Consider the following 13,635-nt stretch of genomic DNA (forward strand, 5'->3'; position numbering starts at 1 on the left):
CAAATGCTTTCTTCCCTCTGTATCACTGACCTGGCCCTTTCATGGATCTCCTCATATATCTCCCACCAGATATTCAGTGTTTACCATATATTTACCCCATGCCTTCTTTGTTGGCATCCATCAATGCTTTGCCCTGGGACTACTACTCTTCTCCATTTACACCTCTGGCCTAGGACAGCTCATAAGTCCCACAGCTTTCAATATCACTCCTATCCCATGCAGGTCAACATCTGCAAAGAGTTTGTACGTTCTCTCCGTGTTTGCGTGGGTTTCCTCCAGGTCCTCCGGTTTCCCCACACTCCAAAACATAGTGGTAGGTTGTTTAGATTGTGAGCCTCATTGGGGACAGGGACTGATTTGGCAAGCTCTGTGCAGCGCTGCAGAATCTGTGTGCTATATAAATAAAGGAATTGTTATTATTTATGCACATGACACGCGGATCTATATTTCTGGCCCAGATATCTCCTTATCTCCTCTCTTCTAACCAGAAGATACCAGTGTGTATCAGCCATAACTTCCTTCTTCTCTTTCCATTCTCTAATACTCAATATGGACAAAACAGAATAATATTTTCTCCAACGCATCTCTCCCACCAAACCTTACAGTCATAATCACTCTCTCCAGTTCACAAAGTCCGCTGCCTTGGAGCCATCTTTTACTCTGCATTATCATTTAAGCCACATCCAGTCCCTTACTACAACATGATGCCTCCATCTCAAGAACAGCTCTCATATCCAATCTTTCTACATCCCAGAGTCTACAGTATTGCTAAACCATTCATCACCCGCTAGTACTATAATATTCTTCTCTGTGATCTCCCAGCTAACTCTCTAACGTTCCTCCAGTGTATCCTTAACTCTGCTGCCCGGCTAATCCATCTGTCTCCTCGATTCTCTTCTCCTCTCTTCCGCTCTTTGCACTGCTTACAACAGATTCAGTTTAAAATATTAATAATGACTTAAAAGTTGTTCACAATCTGTGCCCTCCACATATCTCTGAATTAATCAGCCAATACTGTCCTACGCATAGGGGGATATTTATCATAGGCTGGCCCTCATGCTTGATGTATCGGGGTGGGAGGCTGCAAAGCATTTATCCTACGGCGTAGGAAAAAATACAGCCGGCGACTTTTCATCCCACTGGCGTGAAGTTGGCGGATCGGGGCAAATAATCACAAAAGCTAGCAATAAGCTTTCCAGGTACTAATAAGTATGCCCCATAATCTCCGTTCCTCACAGAACCTTCACTCTATCACTCTATTACCATCTCCTCTTCTCACAACCATCTCTTCTGCTTCTTCTGTGCATCACCCATCAGACACAAGTAGAAGTGGCATAAAGTAAATTACAGGTGACATGCTCCTTTGGGTACGGAACTTCATGGTGACTTTTCCTAGCTATGACTTATTGTGGCTGTATTCAACTCAAGATATTCTTCAGCTCTGTGCAGCACATCCCCCACACTGCCACTCTAAAGATACCACAGTCACTTGCAGTGTATAGTCACCTGGTTAACAATACTAAGCCTCTAAATAATGCAACTAAACCACAACTGACCAAACTGTGCCCCCTTGCAAATAAATTTCGATACACCCAAATTAATTATATATTGAACCTCATAACTTTTATTTTGACCTGATCCGCCATAGCAAGAGAAATTGTTAATTCCAAGTCTGTGATTTCTAGAATATTGAATCATTACAACATCACAAACTCATTCAAGTCGTTGCTTGCCATTTCAGCGCTGAACAGGGCAAGGATCTGTCTAGTCATACAGTATCTCAACATTTGTATTGAAAGCCCACTTGGCAGTGATGAAACCTCTCACTACTCTCACAGAATCAAAAGGTCAGACTTACCTTTGCTGAGGAGCATGTTGTGTGGACAGAGGAGAAGTGGTACCCAGTTAATTTTATTGATGAAAACAAGTTTCATTTAGGTCTGCTGAGAAACATTGGGTTCAGTCTTTCCCAAGTTTCTGGATAACATAAAGTGAGTAAAAAGTCAGCGAAAGGTGGTGGAGGAAGTGGTTTGGAGAATGTTTTCTGCAGCAGGAGTTGGACCACTCAAACAGCCACAAGGGCAGAATGATGGAAGTGTTGAACCTTCTTCAACAACATGCGGTTCCTTACTCAACCAGCCAGTAATTTTCATGCAGGACAATGCCCCATGTCGCACGACAGTTCCTTGAAACAGAAAACATTGAAACATGGAAATGGCCAGCCAAGAGTCCTGGAAAACCTTGGTGACTGTTGTAACCTTCAGAAAATGTATGTGTTGTAGGTAGATGGTTAGCATTTCTTGATGTCGAGTGTGCCACAGTCTCAGGCTCCAACTCCTCAGACTAGTGGACAATAGTACAATAAACTCTATACTGCATTTGAAAACAAGTTGTGCACAGTCTTTAATTTTCACTTCAGAAAATGTAGATATAATCTTTCTCTATGTTACAGTCATTGCTGTTGCCCTTAGGACTCATTCAGACCGACGTATCCATCGCACATCCACAAAAAATGTGGACGTATGATGTCTGTGTTCTGTATTGATCTGCATCTGGTTTTTTTTCCCACCTATTTGTCTGCCCTTTTGTTTCATATTCTCAAAAAAAACCTGATGGGTTTCTAATCTACTTTTTGCCCTGCCCAGTTAGTTGCCTAGCAACATTTGAGAAAAATGTATGTGCAGTTTTTTTTGGGATCTTTTGACTTCTATTGAGGTCTGTGGTCCACATGTGACAAAAAAATATGCTGCAAATTTTTTCTCACTGTTTGCATATCCCTAAAAAAATGGGGGCATGTGAAAAGACTCATAGGAATCAATGGGTCAGTATGCCATCCAAAAAAAAAGATACATCAAAAACACCCATCTGAATGAGCCCTTACAAAAAATACATCAAATGTTGATCGATGTAGATTACATTATTTCTGAAAAAAAAAGTTATAATACATTGTTCTCGAATTTTGATCTCTAGTGTATGTAAAGAATTGTGGAAGAGGGCATTGGTGAATCTATTGATGGAATCTATGATGAAATAAAACCTGAGGTGAGGTGTAAATTGAGGAAAGACTCCAAAAAGGTGGATCTAAACCCTATGTTATCCATCATAGCAGGCAACCGTATACAGCGCTTAGTATCAACAGTTTTCTAAGGGTCTATCTATTGTTAATATGGCTGTCTAGTTGTTTCCTGTGGTTTTATGTCGGGTTGGAAAGTAGTTGGGGACAGAGGGAGGTTGTGGGACTTCTGTCCTGTATTGACAGGGGCATTAGTATCTTTCTAAAGGACTTAATTTAGCTTTCTTAGTTTTGTAATGGCCCAATATCCCATGTACAAAGTAAGGTAATACAGTCAATTCCTGTGTTAAGATAAATAAGGAATTACATTTATTTAAAAAGGCATATCTTACATTTTCATGTATTGACTCTGGCATTTATCTAACATAAAATAATCTTGGTCAAAATTCTATATGTAACATAAAATCAGTAAGACTTAAACTTAAAGACATAATTTAACACAAAGTACCTTTAAACTGTCTATGATTAATCAGCAATATATTCCATAACAATTGGCATAAATCCATATCCATTAGACTAGAACCAAGTTCACTAATTGTATTTGTCTAGTTATTTATGAATAGGCTTGATTATAACATACATAGGGGATGCATTCTGTAGAATATGGTTAGGCAGTGGTCATTATAACAATAAAATAGGATATTTACAATAAAAAAGAAATATATGTACCTCTTTGATTAAACATTGGTCTGCTCTAATAAACCATATGCATGATGAATTAAAGCCCAGGGTCCTGGAGGTCCTGGAATTAAGAGTGGGCACAGTAGTGTGTTCCTGGATTTAATAAGTATATCTTATTGTTTTATGACATTTATCGTTTGCAATCCTTTATTTGTCATAAATAAACCAGTGAATATGTATGGTTGCCCCACTCCAGAAATTAGAAAATAATTGTGGTGGGGACATCTAGAAGTTTCCAGTCCGCTTTACTGTCCAGCTTGTAGCAGTCATAGTAGTGCTTATCTAGGTAAGGATATAATGGTTCTTGGTCTTCCAGCCTACAGCGCTTTCAGAACACAGCAGTGACCATCAGATGATTGTCCAGAGAGAATCTATTAATACAAATCAACACTGTTCACACATGAATACTGCACAAAACTTCCCGATATGTCAGTCCCACTACAGAAAAGATTCTTGAAAAAATTGAAAAAGTATATAGTCAATATTCTTTCTTGTGGACATCAATGGTTTTCCTAAAATAAATAAAACATACAATAATATTAGATATATTGCATACTTTATAATACATCTGTCATATGGTACAATACCTATTTAATATTTAGACCCAAATCCAAGTTAATACTACTGTCCAAATCCATGTTACTAATAATAATTTCACAGGCAGCAATGCTCCATTACATATCTACTTTTCCACATTCAATGCCCTATGTATATTAAAACTGGTGCACTGTCCAATAGTTTTTCTTTACTTTGTTATGGCACAATATTTAATAATTTTTAATAAAATAATAATATTTTAATTAAACAGGTCAGTTTTCATGATGTGCACATAGTTGCACCTTGCACCTATTTTATTTTGGTGCACAAGGCTTAATGTTTGTTGTGAAAGAATTGTGTGAGTTATAATTGTGTCGCAGTCAATAAACTAACACTACATTTAGGTGCTTTGCATTCCGAAGTGTTGGACAAAGTGCAATTGTGTCGCATGCATTTAATAAAAAGATGTGAAAGCACCAAAGACCCTTTTTATATGCAATCCAGGACAAAAAACTGGCACAAATGCAATAATATATCTGCCTTAATAAATTTATACTATCCAGCTCCCTCATTGGCACAGGTCCTGATTCTACCCTGTTTCCCCTAAAATAAGACATCCCCCAAAAGTAAGACCTAGTACAATTTTGCTCCGGCTTAAAAATATAAGGCCTCTCCCGAAAATAAGACCTAGCAGCAGTCATTGCAGCAGCTCCCCCCACGCCATACATTAGTATTAGTAAATGTTTTAGATGCCGCCGAAGATTGTGACATGGGGAAGAATTCATGGAATCACCGGCTGTTGTGCTGCAAATGTGATACCAGCAGCTACCAGGATAAGAAGGGACATTTATGGAAAGTGCTTTTTATGGTTTCCAATGATTCTAATAGGAATGGAGTCACAAGAAATACAGCATGAAATTCAGAGTTTGGAGGGTCATAAGAGGATGTTGGAGAAGTAGATTTTTTGTTCAACGATAAATGTAAATTCTTGTTCATGGAAAAATAAGACATCCCCTGAAAATAAGACCTAGTGCCTCTTTAGGAGCAAAAATTAATATAAGACACTGCCTTATTTTCGGGGAAACAGGGTAGAAGTTAACTTGTATCATTATCTTGTTGCTAGCGACCTTCAATATACAATGGGAGTTTCCAAATCCCAAATAAATCTTGGACTGTATACATATTGGGTCAGATCTATTATTCTGGCTGCGCCAGTTTTCTTTCATTCTTTGCACTGAAAAGAACGTCTTTGGAGCTTGCACGTGTATTTATGAAGTGTCTGTGCCAGTTTTGTGTAGCGGCTGCACTGTGTCGACAGAAATATGTGCACCTAAAGGAGCGTGTTAGTGTTTAGTCTGAGTTTGCGACACATATAATACACAACTCAACAGAATTGAGTAGCATTCTGTATAGTAAAGGTGCACCTTGCAGAGCAGTGCAGGGTGCGCCAGATATTTGAGACTGTGTCCCTGTAAATTATGGCAGCTATAGGCAGACTCCTATACTCCTATGTACCAGGAGTCTAAATGTGATTGGCTAATTCTTATCATAACAACATCCTCTATTAACAATGAGTATTCACCCACTGATTTTATTTTTTTTATTTTTTTCAGTTGGTAATCATTTCAGTTTGTTCACAGATTGGAGGGTCTCAAATTATTGCTGGAAATAAATCTGAAATATTTTCTATTAGAAAAGATTCTAATACATTACAAAAACTTTTATGACCGGGTGTGAGGACCTATATTGTATCGTTATCTTAAAATTTTAAATACCTCTTGTTTATGTGCTTTTTCTTGCTGATGGATTCCATTAGCAGAACCCGAGTTTCCAGTTACCTATCAGATATAAAAGAAATACGATAATACAGTCAACAAAACGATCAGTATAATAATATGCTTGAACCATTACTCATTAGAAAGAACTCTAAGGCATCAACAACTTCTTTTGACTAAGAACAGCAAAAAAATGTTTCTTTCAGAATGCACATTATGCAAGTTGCCTGCTAATATATAAGAATGGGGACAAGACTGGTCACAAACTAGGATCCTGATACACCCCAGTAAATTGTCAATTTACAGTTATTGCAGGAAGGAACAGGAGTGATTATTCTTATTGATTAATGCATGTTTTGGGGGATAAAATATTGTTTACTTATCCATAGGATCAATTTTCAATACTCAATGTCAGGATCAGAGGTAGTGGATCCTCTGTATCACAGCGGACGATGACATGAGCCGACACCTGGGACTAAGTATCACCTGGTTTTCACCAGAGCCCGCCGTAAAGTGACTTTGTCTGCGGTGGCAGCCAAGGCGTAGTACAGAATCTTCAGGTAAACTCGTGGCCGGGGACAGACAGGAGGTTGAGACAGGCAGCACAGGATCAGAGTCGGGGACGTAGCGGTAGGTCAGGACAGGAAGCACGGAATCGGAGTCAAGAACAGAATCGAGGTCAAAACAGGAAATCAGGATAATCACAAAGGGCATGGAACAAAGCTTTCTCTTAGGCATAGAAGCACAAAGATCCAGCAGGGGACACAGGAAGGGGCTAGGAATTTATCTGGGAAGGAGGCAGGCCAACGCCAATTGCTGGACCGCGGAAGCCGCAGAAACCAACGCTGGAGCCAGGAGAGGTGAGTTCCTTCCTGGGGTACACGGAGGTACACGGGTGCGCCTGCGACCCGGTATATGGGTCGCAGGGGAACCCATGACACTTAATAAGTTTCGGTCTGGAAGAAATCTGCATAGTTGGTCAAGTTGGTCAATTAGACTTCCTGGGCTTGTGACATCAAGGTCATTGGCTACATGTCCTGATGGCTGCTCTGTCCCATTTAAGTTAATTGGGCTCTGCCTCAATATCAGGGTGTTATCAGCAGTGGTAATAGGAAACATCAATGCCCCTTAAGCAGAGATTTCAAATACACAAATGCAACTCTTATGGCGTCCGGAGCCACCCAAGCAATACTCATTTTTAACCCTTTGATGCCACAGCCCTTTTACATTTACCTAGAGGTTTAAGGACTAATTTTAATTTTTTCTTTAATCTTTACATATTTTTAGGTCTCTTATGGTGTTTCACTTCTGGATGTCTGTATTACAGTATATTGTAACTTTGCATGTTACCCTCAGGGAGGATGTAAAAGATTCTGTTGACTGTGTGGGGTTTGTTATTTTTACATATTAGTCTAAAAAGCAGGCAGTGTGTGGTAAACACTGAGGAAGGAGCTGGAAGCCCTAAAACCCATATAGCTAATTTTATCCAAGTGGGTGCACAAGTATAGTTAGACACAGACATCTACAGAGTTACATATATTTAGAATATACAGATATTCAAGTTCACCTAATTTTTTTTGGTGTATAATTGAGACTTATTGGTAGGTCTTTTTCGTGCCTTATGTATGATCATGTCTTTTTTCTTTGCAATACATGTTTAGTTTTTCTTGTCCTGGCAGGTCCAATTTTTTTTACACTTTTTGATGCTCATGTGTCAACTCCACATGAACACAAGCCACACCCCAGGGAGATGACGACATATGAGGGTGCAGTCACACGTGGCGTTTGTGATGCTTTTCTAAAAGCATCGCAAAACACTTGTGTTTTACATTTTACCATGCGTTGAGTTCATTTGAAAGCGTTTATGTGTTAAGTGTTTCTGGATGCTTTTAAAAATGCATCTCAAACACCACATGTGCCTACCAATACATTTCAATAAACTGTGAATGGAAAAATTTATAAATTTAAAAAAAAATCTCATATTTTAACATAAACTATTTTTCATATGAAATTAAATATGATTAATATAATATGATTATTCTGATATACAGCTAGAGACAGAAACAACATTTTTCTAATGGAAGGGGGGGTTCTGTCAAGGAAAAGAAATCTTCTGGAAAAGCATTTAAAAATATTAATTACTAATAAAACAATACAGGTGGTCCCTTACTTAAGAACACCTGACTTACAGAGGACCCCTAGTTACAAATGGACCTCTGGATGTTGGTAATTTACTGTACTTTAGCCTTTGGCTACAATAAAAAGCTGTAACAATTATCAAATGTGTCTGCAATTAAGCTTTATTGTTAATCCTGGTTCTTATGACAATGCAACATTTCTAAAATCCAATTGTCACAGAGACAGAGCTGCGGTTACAATTATAGAATATACAGTTCCGAGTTTCATACAAATTCAACTTAAGAACAAACCTACAGAACCTTGTACATAACCCGGGGACTGCCATGTATTTTCCATGATAAAGTTTTTCTTCACTTGCTGTGCTCTTTTTGTAATTAGAGCCAGCAGTATTATACACTCACCGGCCACTTTATTAGGTACACCATGCTAGTAACGGGTTGGACCGCCTTTTGCCTTCAGAACTGCCTCAATTCTTCGTGGCATAGATTCAACAAGGTGCTGGAAGCATTCCTCAGAGATTTTGGTCCATATTGACATGATGGCATCACACAGTTGCCGCAGATTTGTCGGCTGCACATCCATGATGCGAATCTTCCGTTCCACCACATCCCAAAGATGCTCTATTGGATTGAGATCTGGTGACTGTGGAGGCCATTTGAGTACAGTGACCTCATTGTCATGTTCAAGAAACCAGTCTGAGATGATTCCAGCTTTATGACATGGCGCATTATCCTGCTGAAAGTAGCCATCAGATGTTGGGTACATTGTGGTCATAAAGGGATGGACATGGTCAGCAACTATACTCAGGTAGGCTGTGGTGTTGCAACGATGCTCAATTGGTACCAAGGGGCCCAAAGAGTGCCAAGAAAATATTCCCCACACCATGACACCACCACCACCAGCCTGAACCGTTGATACAAGGCAGGATGGATCCATGCTTTCATGTTGTTGACGCCAAATTCTGACCCTACCATCCGAATGTCGCAGCAGAAATCGAGACTCATCAGACCAGGCAACGTTTTTCCAATCTTCTACTGTCCAATTTCGATGAGCTTATGCAAATTGTAGCCTCAGTTTCCTGTTCTTAGCTGAAAGGAGTGGCACCCGGTGTGGTCTTCTGCTGCTGTAGCCCATCTGCCTCAAAGTTCGACGCACTGTGGGTTCAGAGATGCTCTTCTGTCTACCTTGGTTGTAACGGGTGGCGATTTGAGTTACTGTTGCCTTTCTATCAGCTTGAACCAGTCTGCCCATTATCCTCTGACCTCTGGCATCAACAAGGCATTTCCGCCCACAGAACTGCCGCTCACTGGATGTTTTTTCTTTTTCTCTGTAAACCCTAGAGATGGTTGTGCATGAAAATCCCAGTAGATCAGCAGTTTCTGAAATACTCAGACCAGCCCTTCTGGCACCAACAACCATGCCACGTTCAAAGGCACTCAAATCACCTTTCTTCCCCATACTGATGCTCGGTTTGAACTGCAGGAGATTGTCTTGACCATGTCTACATGCCTAAATGCACTGAGTTGCCGCCATTTGATTTTTAACGAGCAGTAGGACAGGTGTACCTAATAAAGTGGCCGGTGAGTGTATAATGGCATCCATTGGAATAACCACCATGTTTCTCAAAATGTAAACTTCTTGGGAAGTGTGTAAAGATTTTACCTGAAACTTTTCTGTACTGCTTCTCATGGCCTCCATTAGCTTCTCCATTTGTTGACCTTGCTCCAGTGCTATTCGAAGAGCGTCTTCAGTGCTGACTAAGCGTTGCTGTAACCTCAGCACCTCTGATTCTGTAGCTGGATCTATTAATGAATATCTCCTCTGATCTACTCCTGATTTCTCTTTATCCTGGAGTATAGAATAAAAACATGATGACATGCAACTGAAATATGTAGATGTAGTTTTATATATTCAGTCATAATATTCCAAATTTCTTTGAAAACAACAACAAAAAAAAATAATTCGTTTTTAGTTACCAAAATTATTAATTTTTCTCGAAGTGCTATGATTTCTTCTTTTAATTTCTGTTCTTTTGATCTCCAGTCTGCCTTATGGACCTCTCTGCTCAGGTCTTTCTCTGGTCCTGGTGAATGCCTATTGGCTTCAAGTAGTAAAGCTCTTAGTTCATTTAGACTCCTGGAAAATCAGTGGCAAACATAAAATACAACATAGTGAAAATAATGAAATTTGGTGCATATTACATATGTTTCATGTGAAAAACAAAAGAATATTTTGTATGCTTCTTAGCCTTAGCCTTCATTGTGCAAGTCAGTATTGGAAAACCCAGATAATTTAAAGGGAACCTGTCACCAGGGACCTCATTTTCACAAAAGACAGGTTGCAGAAGCCCATTACAGCCCTGCATTGCTAATATACCTTTCTTCTCTAAGCATTTGCATTACAACATAATTGTGTGTTATAACTTACCTTGTACCCTGACAGAATCCCCTGTGTAGTCCTAGGGGTTGGGCTTTGGTTTGGATGCATTTCAAAAAACATGCAACTTGTCTGTGCTGCAAACTGCTTGCCTCTTGGCCCCCACCTTTTCACCTTTGTGCTTATGTAAAGCTCCTCCCCCTGGCTCCTTCACAAAGCTCACAGGCTGTGAGATGAAATCATTGGGAGATAGAGGAGCTGTAAGAAGCTCAGAAGCTCAAAGGTGGGGGCCAAGAGTTGAGCAGTCTGCAGCACAGACAATCACATGCTTTTTGAAATGCATCCAACCAAAGCCCAACCCCTAGGACTACACAGATGATTCTGTCAGTGTACAAGGTAAGTTATAACACGCAATTATACAGTTATGCAAATGCTTAAAGAAGGCAGAATTGGACCTGCTCTATAATTCATGGTGTGGTTGCTCGGCACAGTCAGAGTGCGGTAATACACAGTGAATGCACTATACAATACCGCGCCCTGACAGTGCACAATAGAAGTCTATTGGGGCTGTGACCTGGCAGATGTTTGTGCTTATGGACAAAAAATACAGTTGTATGCATGAGGCCTAAGACTGTAAAATCACTGTCCCAGGCCCTTCCAGTTGCTACTTCTAGTTCCCTTTGAAAAGAACATACCTCAGCCGATTACTGACAGAGTTGGCTGTGACTGGTCAAATTGCAATTTCCTGTAGGTCAGAGGGAACCATGACTCTTGGGGAGAGGATCTTAAAACTGTTACATTTTAAACATGTTTTGAGCCTAAATAATTAGTTATATAATCCTTTACATAGTCATAGGCTTTAGTAATACCACTCACCTTTCTTTCTTGAGTAATTCTTGACTAATTATGACCAGTTGACCCGATGCATCGTGGGATTTCCTGGAAAAGGCCTCTAGTTCCACTTCCAATTTTTTATTATCTTTTACTAATAAATCCACCTTTTTATCTCCTGATTTACATTTGCTCTCAAGTGCTGTGGGTCACATAAAAACATTTTGTTAAATTATGATTCAGTGTTTACAGACAGGTAATGTATTTTAACGCTAACTACAGTCCACTGTAAAATGTTATCTATAATTACGATTTTTACAATTAAGGGCTCATTCAGGTGGCTGTTATGGGGATGTGATCTGGTTGCATGATATATGACCAGATCATGGCCATCATAGACTTCTACGACCCCTTGCTCAGGGTGTGGTGAGCCATGTCGGCAGATTTGTGGTGCGGCTGCTCGTCTGCCTTTGGCACCCGACCCAGGATCTGGTCCAGACCTGCACACGGCCGTCTGAATGAGCTCTAACTTGAATAATTTTAAGAGACATTTCACAAATGTCCTTCCCAGTAAGATAGTGCAGAAGTTGGTAGTACAAGGAAAGCTCTGCAAACTTGCAAGCCTAACCAGTTTTACAAAGCTTATACGGACTGAGGCTTTATTTTCTCTAGATTGTACAGGCCACTAATAATTCAGTAAGGCCTGAATGCACACGACCGTATGGTTTCCATGATATGGTCACACAATTACACACAATTACAAGCTACACCGCAAAATATAGGACACATATATATATCATATACAGAGAAAAAAAATCCTCAGCAGCACAGTGTTGTAATGCCCCTGACAAGGCGGGGGGTGGGGGTGGGGGTGCAAAGACTCAAGAGTGAAGACAGGAAGGGTTTAATCCACTCTCTTTTGGAGTGCTGCCTCATTTTTTTGTAGATATCTCATATATAGGACATACGCTTCTAGAGAAGAGCATGTGTGCTATGCCCGATTGCGTTCAAGGTGAGCACACTGTCGTGTACATGAGACCTAATAAGTAAGCAGATGTTATTCTTCTTCTGTTATTTAAATGTGGAGAGGCCCACTTACTAATACAAGATGACAATCATCTCAATTTGAAGGATAGAAAGAATTACCTTTTGCTTAGATGCAGTGAAATTGATTACTAAAATAATAAAATGACAGAAACTTACCATTTATCTGAGCCCTTAAAGATTCAATATGAGCAGACATGGATGAAACCTCTTTGTCTCTTTTACCAAGTTTGAGCTGTAAATCTAAACACAGAAAAATAAAACCACATGTTGTCGTAAATACTTATTAGTACAACTTGACACTTAAAACTGTTACCCTCTGCCAATATTAACTACCTACAAAATATGCCTCTAAAATAAAAGAATTGATATTGTTTGGCTAAATTAATATATCAGACAATACCCACTGACTTCACATCTCCATCAGGCTACCCATCTGCAAGCTCTACCACTTTCTGCCAAGTCTGTCCGGTCCCCGGCTATGTGTCTAGATACAGGTCCAGTGTCACTGAATTCGCTCGTTGCTTTTTGTATGCACTTTTAATTCTACTCAATAACCAATTACTTAATACTCAATAACCAAAAAGGGACTTAACTGTAGCATTCACTTTCCTTATACAATAAAATGATAATTCTGAAAACAAGTGTTCTTTATTTGTAAGCTTCTTTATAATTATATTAGAGAACAAACAACAAAATAATTACTCACAAAGTAGTAAACAAGGAGTGGATCACAGTTTACTGCTAGTATAGAGCTATTATAGGATACCAAGATAAATAGATGATCAGAGTAGACCTAATGGCCCACAGAACTAGTGCAGTCTGTACTATGTGCAGTTTGCAGAGTGTGCCAGATTGCCAGATTCATCAAATTTGGCGTACGGTCGTCATTACTTTGGCATCCCCTGCACTGCTCTGGAATTATTATTTTTTTGGTGCACTTTGTTTATGCTGCAGAATTGTGGCGCAGACAGCAATAGATGTGATGCAAACTCAGACTAAACACTAACATGGCCTTTACGTGCATATTTTTTTCTGTCTTGCCGCGACACAAAACTGGAGCAGACACTTTACAAATACATGTGCAATTAGTTTGCACGTTCTTTTCAGTGTCAAGTCAAACAGAAAACTGGTACAAATGCTTTGATAAATGTGGGCCAATGCCTTTCTACTGGGTAT

The 13,635-nt window shown here is 39.5% G+C and overlaps 1 protein-coding gene across 4 annotated transcripts in view; it reads right to left on the reverse strand.

Annotated features, from left to right (window-relative positions):
* Window positions 1-3,367: 3,367 nt before the first annotated feature.
* Window positions 3,368-13,635, reverse strand: part of CLIP2 (CAP-Gly domain containing linker protein 2) — a 79,252-nt gene continuing 68,984 nt past the window's right edge. For 3 of the 4 annotated variants that reach the window (XM_072136168.1, XM_072136166.1, XM_072136165.1), the window contains 6 exons: window positions 12,616-12,699; window positions 11,458-11,614; window positions 10,182-10,341; window positions 9,868-10,053; window positions 6,067-6,129; window positions 3,369-4,266 (listed from right to left, as the gene is read on the reverse strand). In XM_072136168.1, the coding sequence (XP_071992269.1) occupies window positions 4,255-4,266; window positions 6,067-6,129; window positions 9,868-10,053; window positions 10,182-10,341; window positions 11,458-11,614; window positions 12,616-12,699 (662 nt within the window). In that variant the 3' untranslated portion in view covers window positions 3,369-4,254. Of the gene's footprint in view, window positions 4,267-6,066; window positions 6,130-9,867; window positions 10,054-10,181; window positions 10,342-11,457; window positions 11,615-12,615; window positions 12,700-13,635 lie in introns of all 4 variants that reach the window. The other variant, XM_072136167.1, reaches the window with a different exon arrangement.

This window comes from Engystomops pustulosus, chromosome 2 (assembly GCF_040894005.1).
Source record: "Engystomops pustulosus chromosome 2, aEngPut4.maternal, whole genome shotgun sequence".
NCBI lineage: Eukaryota > Metazoa > Chordata > Amphibia > Anura > Leptodactylidae > Engystomops > Engystomops pustulosus.